Below are 8,574 nucleotides of genomic sequence, written 5' to 3'. Positions count from 1 at the left end.
TTCATCGTTTTCTTCCTATTATGTACCATCTATAAATTGACTTTATCATTTGTATTACACGTATGTAATAAAATACCTTTATCAATGATTCACTATTGACTTTTTGGTCTTTAAAATAGGGCTTGATTGGTTGGTTACATGTTTATATCCACCTTTATTGGCTGTCAACGGATCATTTAAAAAATCATTTCAAAGGTTCTCCTTGGCCTTTCGTAGTGCATTGTTTATTTCTAGAATAGTAAAAACATTGTTAGCAGGTTGCCATCTTGGATTTTGACAGTGAATTATTTTATTAGTTATTCTTGAAATGTATTACATAGATCTTTCTCAAATATTTATTTGTAGGTTTCCCTTGTTCCCTAGCCTAGTTGTTCAATGTCCTTTTTCGGACGAAAACCATCTTGGATTTGACAGTGAAATATTATTATCTCTTTTCTTACATGCATTGGATGGATCATTTTCAAATCTTATATAAATTAATTAAGAGAAAATTTATTTTGTAAGAAGGATGAATGGAAAAGATACAACTAGGGTGCCATTATACCTCAGTTGGTTCTCTTGATTTTCATTTTCGTATTTGCAAGGTGATGTGGCATTAAGTACAATATGGAGCTCCTATTTTAATTCATCACCTTTGTCATTCTAAAAATACATGTACATGACTCATGATGACAGTTCAATAAGCACGAAGAATCACTGTGTCTGAATTTAGAACACGTTCATCCTCTTTAACACTTTCGACTTCTCAAAAACTCCTGATCTAATTTCAATGAAATTTTGCAGAAACCTTTCCTGGCTGAAGATGAACCAACATTGTGAATTATACAATCTACATCCTCCAGAGGCCTGAGAAGGCAGGGCCAAAAGGGGTTAAATTGACTCAGATTTCAAAAATCTTCTCAAGACCTAGATAGGGTAGAATCAATACTCTTCATGAATGGAAGCATCTTAAGGTGCTTTACCAAAATTTTGAATTTAATGGCCCCAGGGTCTCACATTTTCCTATCGGGAGGGGGTAAAGTTTACTATAGTTTATATAGGAAAACTTGATTTTTGAGCACAATTTGTTTAATTTCCATTGGAAATATTTCAAACTTGGCTAGAATTATAAGTGAAGGATGACAACATGATGGTAAGCCCATTTTGATCCTGATCGACCCCCAGGGGCTGATGGGTGGGGTCAAATTGATTTGCATTTAAAAAATCTTCTTCTCAAGGTCCATAATCATACAATCCAACTGAAGTAAAGCGTGGAGGGACTACCAACGATCTGGAGTAAACGCTGACTGATTTCTTGATGCTTAGGACAAGAACCTCATAAATAATAATAATAATAAACAATCACACCTGTTTTGCCGGAACTACATGTTCTTAGAAAAGGTTTCTCAACTTCTCCTCACGGCATTGTCAAAATGTTGTCACATCATCCATTGTAAACTGGAGTAATTTGACTATCAGGATGATCTCCGATACATGGCACAGGTCCATTAATACCTCTGAGGATTTTTTCCATAAGCGTTAGCCCAGTTATTATCAATTGGTTCTTCTTTTCTGCTGTCAATTTCCATATCAACATGGTGTTCATGACGACAGATATTGGTACCAGAGAAAGGGTAATTTACTGTAGATTTTATACATTGTACCATGAGTTTTTCAAGATTTTCCTTTCAAGATTCTAATATCATTGGGGTTTTTCAGATCAAACCCTCACAAAACTTTTGTTTAAACCACAGGAAACATCAAGATTTTGAGACATTCATATGAAGAACACAAATGTAATGTCTAGTACCAGTGAGCATGTACAATGCAGAGCTACCAGGCCCCTGAAATAATACTACACACATTTAATCTTCCTTTTAAATATTATACATGTAGTCTGTAATTACTATATCATATATCAATACGTAGGTATAAAAGTCATTGTGAGCTCATTTATCATGGTGAATATTCTAAAACAATCTGACAGCAATGTACAGCTAATTGACATATTTATGTACTGAAACTTGATAACATTAAAATACCACACAAATAAGCAAACAAACTTGACGTTTTTGGGGCATTTCATAAATATCTATGAAATACATCTCATATTACAACTTTAACATGACATAATGGACAAATTCCAAAGTGAAGTAGCCTCCTTGGTAATGCTTTTATCCATATCAGGCAACACATGAATGTATGAAAAGGTCTTGATGTTTTCTGTGATTTAAGAAAAGATTGAGTATGGGAGGGATTGATTAGGTAATGTAATCTACCATGTCAGCTATCGGAGAGACATATAGTGATGACCAAAGGAAAGATCTTCCTCGCAACGTTCAGCAGAGATATTGTCCTAAACTGCCACATGGTCTTTGCATCATTGTTCTTCGAATCTATCTGGCGTTGCTCCTTTCTTCAACATCACTAGTAATATCATGTAACTCATCAGCTTCATTCATTATCATTGTGATAATACTTCGGGGTTTGGCCAGTAATTCCTGCTACACCCACACTCCTTACTAGAAATGGTTTATCCAAAAGTATATTTTAAAAAAATATTGATTAACATAAGTAATAATTTATATGAAATTACACTTATAAAGGGCCAAAACAAGATATCCCTGTCAATCAGTGGATAGGAGTTGCTTTATAGGTGTTGCAGGTTAGAACAGTATATGTACTTCATAAACTAAAAAGAAAAAAAAAATTGACTCGCTAACATCAATAGAGAATGGTTAAGTCCATAACTCAATTACAATTTGTTTCTTTTACTGCAATCCGTATTTGTCGGAGTCATGCTCTATCAATAATAGATGTTCTATCAACTTTTAGATACAATATCAGTCTCTCCAGACCAATTAATATAAAGGTTGAAAGAATGTCAGAATAATTTGGACTATCTGTATATTATATATATATTTGAAGTGCTATTTATTTTGAATACCTGATCTATGGATAACATAGATTTATAACTACACTGGTAAAATAACTTTGTGAGCTACACTATATGCTTAGCTTAACAAGTCAATATTGAATAATTATGAGGTCAAAACATTAAGGACCAACATACCTTGCTTCCCTGGGACATATTACCAAAAATGTGTATCAATGCTTTTGAATTTATAAATAAATACAAAGAATTTTAAGTTTCAATGTGTATGTTGATGAACACTTCCTCAGCAAATACGTAAAGGTGGATTCTACTTATATCTGATCCTCAATGATTTGTGATGGGAGTGCCTAAGATGGGCATTTATAACTGAAAACCAATGTGACAATGAACAGTGATGAGTGGTTAATATGATGTGTAATATACATCAATGTCATTAGTGCAATGGTTTCTAGATTAAGTTTCAATTATCAACTGCGATATCATATTTTGAATTTGAAGGCTAAACTTCCCAAATGGGTGCTCATGAATAATGCCATCCTCTTGTTTACACGGTGAAAGTACTGTATATGTAGTTCCAGGTTTATACTGTAAAAATCATCAAATCTGACATTCAAATTTCTGATCTTTATTGACAAATAATTTTAATATCTAAACCAATGAAATTGCATGTAACAAACATCACATAAGTGATTGTCATGAGGTTTTAATTAGCCACTCCCCCAGGGCAAATTTGGTTCCTGTGCTGACACGTTCTCCATCAGTTGTATCACTGGATGTGTTGAATAAAGGCTGGAGTGGAATGTCACTGATCAACTGTTTTTTATCTTCATCTCTTATGGTAATACCCCTAAAATCAATCATGAAAAATATTTCATTATTAAATTCAAATTCAGGGAGAAACTGCTAGGAAGGATTCCCTAAGGGGTTTGTATGATATTTTGTTGCCTTTCAACTTTATTTTTTGGATCCACTGTATCTAAATATAAAATTGTATTGAAGGTGATTTAGGATACGGAGAGGGTGAGAGTATATACTCATATAGAATTTACTTGCATGTCTTTAGCACAATCTTCAAGATTGAACAGTTCACTATATACATGTTCTGGAAGTTTCCAGACATTTGATAATTACGAAACTTATTGAATTACTGGGCTAATGCATCTACAGATTTAGATTTTGACATTTTCAATTTTGATATTCTTTATGTCTAATTGGGTGTAGATAGTGTCATGATATGGTGAGAATATGAACTAATTCTGAAGAGGGGTTTCCTGAGACAACTTTTCCATAAAACTTTAATTTCATAAGTGGTCATGGGTAATCTTTAACAATGACTAATGGCCACCAACATAGAACTTGGTTGTGTAATGTTAGGGTGTGAATATAAACTAAATCTTTTGAGGGAATTCATGATATCTCGTACACAAGTTTTATAGATCTTCAATCCTCAACTACATAAAACCCTTACTAGATGGAAGGTAGAGGTATCACAAAATTTTAACCAGATTTAGGATACCGAGGGGGTGAGGGTATATACTCGTATAGAATTTACTTTGTTATACAAATCTCATTTCCAGTGGCTATATACTATAGCATAAATATGAAATGTATCTTGAGGGTACATGAGATACTAGTATCTTGAACACAATTTATTTTTATTACTTAACAGAAGCAAGCAAAAACATGTACACTGAACACAATGGCAAATACAAGCACTAAACATTCTTTCAAAAAATTGAAAGTCTCATATTAAGATGTAAATGTAAAAGAAGTTCATCATCAACTTACTTAACCACTTCTGGTAAATTTAAGTCCTTGAAGTGAAGTTGAGACTTTTCTTCTTCCTTGCATGCCACAATACCCTGTATGATTTTCCGGTCGAGCCATACACATGCTTCAGCTTCCTCTGGCTGTAGTCTTATCCTCTCTGAAAGAACATCGGAAGTGAGGTCTGAGTTCAGTTTCCCATACAGATAAACCACAACATGGTGTCGTTTTGGCAGTCCAAGGGTCAGTTTTGGCGGGAAAACAGACTGAAAGGCAACCAGCATTAAATATAAACATAAATGAAACCAATTCTGTGTCATTCATGACATCATAATTGAAGCCTCCTTGACCATGACAGTACACTTTACACTGTAAGTATAAATTGAATGAAAATCTGCCAAACACAGCAAAACCTGTAAAGAAATGTAAACCCGAACCTTGAACTGCTTTATCAATTTGAATTTGATCAAACTAAACATTTCAATAGCCATCAAATACTATGAAGCACAGCAATTCAATGTTTCATTGAACTAAAGATATGTCGAAGTTCATGACTGTACCTACCTCCCATAAGGTCAACATCTGTACATTGCCACCTACACATTGGTCAGGCAATATTTTCAACCCAGTCTCTTCATGCAGTTCTCGCAACCCTGCTTCAATTAACTGCAAAAAGTACATATACACTTCACAGAAATTTATTAAACGTCTTATTTGTGTTTCGATAAGTGAAAAAAAATCACTCCATATGTTTTTATATAGATTTGATATATATTATATATCCATGAAATGAAATGTGTGGTTTTATTTTTTAATTATCTTAGAAGCAAGTGCCTGTATGACTTTTCAATATTCTTTAATACATTGGAAACATCAAAAAAATATAATAAAATAATTGACTCAACATGTTAGATATCTGTTGTAATTTATAAGAGCCACGAAACTCACAGTTTCATCTTTTTCTAAATGTCCACCTGTCGAAAAACAAAACAAAATCTTATATTTATTTATAACATTTCAAATCTTTTATCATATATGTTACATGTGTATACGTATTTACATAGCATCTGTGATACAGTGATAACCAATCAAAGGTCTAGTTATCAATTATCTCCCTTTTTAAGCAGTACCCATTCACCCAGCAATCAGTCCATTTTTGGTTACATGTTATACAATCATGTTGTAGTTCAGGAAGGTAGTAAAAGCTACTATTGTAGCTCTGTGAATCAACCACTTCTTGAGATAAGAGCACATTGGATGTAGATGTTTGTCTGGTGAGAAATTCCTACTGACTGAACTACACAAGTAAAATGTGAGTACCCAAGACCTAAAACTTACGTGTAGCTGAGCAAATTAATCATGAAAAATAGCACTGTCTACTAACCAGGTGGAACCCATATTCCAGGAAATGTACGGAGTCTCTTTGAGCGGCGAGTTAAGAGGATTTTGTTGTCAGCTGATTCAAGAATCACACCTGCACCGACATCTATACCTCTATTTAAAATGTCCTCTGGTATGGCTTCCAAATGACTTTTCTGGAGATTGTGTATAGGACAAAAATGTGGTCTCTGGAATATCAAACATATTTATATGTTTAACAAGAACAGCTCACAAACATGGACTAAAAGTACCTCTACTGTTAAAATAACAATTTTCAGAAATCTTAAACACATCAATTCCCATGTAAATTTTGAAAATTTTAGAAAAAAAATTAGAAAAATTTTCCATGTTTTTCTGAATTTTTTAAAACGTAATCAATATGCAATGTAATAGTTACCAAAATGTTGTGCATGATATTTCACTGGCAATGCATAAACTAGAGACTGATAATTTACATGTACAGTGTATTTACTAATCCAGTGATTTTAACTCTTGTCTTTGATTAGTTCTTACTCTGAGTTTGATGGAGTTGTGTTTTGATTCTGATTCGTCATCTGTTACAACGAGATGGTTGTCAATTAATTCTGCATACACCTCAGACTGGTTGATACTCTTGTCTTCAACCAAGTAGTCCAATACACTCTTAAAATAAAAAAAGAAAAATCATGTGAAAAGATTATACTATCATTATACAATCATAAAAGATCCATTGGAAGGAAAGTTAGGCACAATGCCATGGTATTAGAGAAGACAGCAAATGAAACATTATGGTCTTTAAAAATCATTCATTCTTTTTATTTAGGTTAATTAATGTACAGTTAAGTTTCCCAAGGTATTACAAAAAATATTGACCCTTAAATTCTAAAATAAGCATAGTCAATAAAAAATGTGACTATCAATAACAGAATAATAAATGTGAATATAAGATAATTAAATCATCATTTTAGATACAGAAATCTTCTGTCTAATATGTGCCCTGCCATGTTCATTAATTTGAACTAATTTTCACATCTGTAACTGGAATGATAAGAATAAATACACTGCCTTCAAACACAGTGACTTGAACTAGTCTATCCAGTTATACACATATCCAACGATTTCTAAGGGATACCATGTTTTACATTTCCTTAGTGCTTATCAAGTGGAAGGCACAAGAGCGCACAGGTATAATGGAGCCAGTCTATGAATTGTCTATTTAGAAGATCTTACTTGAGTTACTCAGTATATCATAACATATCTATATATGTAAATAGTTATATGTACAAATGTGTGTTCACTTGACTGTATGTTCGTTAAAGTGAGATATGAAATAGATTTTGAATGAGATATTCTATATAACCTCACACAGTAAAACTACTGCCATTTTGGCCATTACCTAATGATCACTTCATCCAATAGTTATTGACACGAATCTGTTAACACAAATTATTTATAGAAAATGTGGATATTGACTGAGAAATAATCGAAAAACAAACAAAGCAAACAGACAACAAAGCAATTAGCCATGACTTGAGTGTAATCACTTCTGTACACCGTTTTTTTTCTTCTTCTGAAAATCTAAATGAATATCTCTTATAATCTATTACTGTATTATATGGACGTCTCATCCTATCTCTTTCAAATTCCTGAAATTATCTGAAAGTATTCTGAACCCAATTAAAAAGAAATCAAGAATGAATGTCTGTTATAATCATGGATGCATCGTACACTTCTCGTTATGTTGTTTATATTTTATTTTTCATTTTTTTAATCACATAAGAAATCCTTAATTTTGAATTTATCAAATGCACTTTGAACAGATGTATAAAAAGCAGTCTGTCTTTATGATTTATTTATCTGTACAGCAATGGGCCTCCATAGAAAAATTCTGTGAACTGAAATTATGTACCATTTTCACCTAAAAAATTACCAAACTAATTCTTAATTCAAGTTTGTCAAAGTTACATCAATGTGTAGGACAGTTACTATACTTGATAGCCAGAGGCATACATTTGGAGATTTATACATACTGCTTTTCTCTCACAATGAAGTTATCAAAATAATCGTTTTGTTAAAAATTTGGTAAGTTTCAACTAAAAATTGACACAACCTATTTTCATCTAAAAAAAATATTTGTAACGAAGAAATGTTGAATTTACTGATCGGGCATACATTTTGAATTTTTTATTTACAAAACGATATATCAGTATTTTTCCGAAATGCCGCTATATAATCTAGTTTTAAAAAATCATTCACCTGCTGACTGCTCACTTATTTTGCGTATAGATCGATTAGCTAGGCCTCTAAATTAAAATATTTAACTATAACAACGTTATCTAAACTTAATTATGTGTGTGTGTGTGTGTGTCATTAGTTACATTTATGTTGTCCATAATCCTATCCAGCGAGAACATGTTCAAGAAAACACAACCTGCTTAACCGAATAAAGAATAACACTAAATTATTTGTTTTAGAGTTTGTGCGGTACCTACTTGCGTGAACTTGGCAATCGTGGGTGTCTTGTCATGACCCTTTCGCTTCAGGTAAACCAAAATTCTACCACTAGCTGCCAT

General features: G+C 32.7%; 1 protein-coding gene across 1 annotated transcript; it reads right to left on the bottom strand.

The window, feature by feature from the left end:
• Positions 1-3,484: 3,484 nt before the first annotated feature.
• On the bottom strand, positions 3,485-8,574 carry LOC132552018 (nucleoside diphosphate-linked moiety X motif 17-like). Its single transcript, XM_060216163.1, has 7 exons — positions 8,494-8,574; positions 6,536-6,664; positions 6,027-6,210; positions 5,591-5,616; positions 5,207-5,308; positions 4,664-4,908; positions 3,485-3,722 (listed from the first exon to the last, which is right to left on the bottom strand). Exons 1-7 carry the CDS (start codon positions 8,572-8,574, stop codon positions 3,569-3,571), a joined length of 921 nt encoding a protein of 306 aa, XP_060072146.1. The 3' UTR covers positions 3,485-3,568.

The sequence above is a fragment of the Ylistrum balloti genome, unplaced genomic scaffold, assembly GCF_031769215.1.
Source record: "Ylistrum balloti isolate Yb309-2 unplaced genomic scaffold, AGI_CSIRO_Ybal_v1 Utg370230, whole genome shotgun sequence".
Taxonomy (NCBI): Eukaryota; Metazoa; Mollusca; class Bivalvia; order Pectinida; family Pectinidae; genus Ylistrum; species Ylistrum balloti.
The sequence above is the reverse complement of the archived record's forward strand: the minus strand, read 5'-3'. Positions and strand labels throughout refer to the sequence as shown.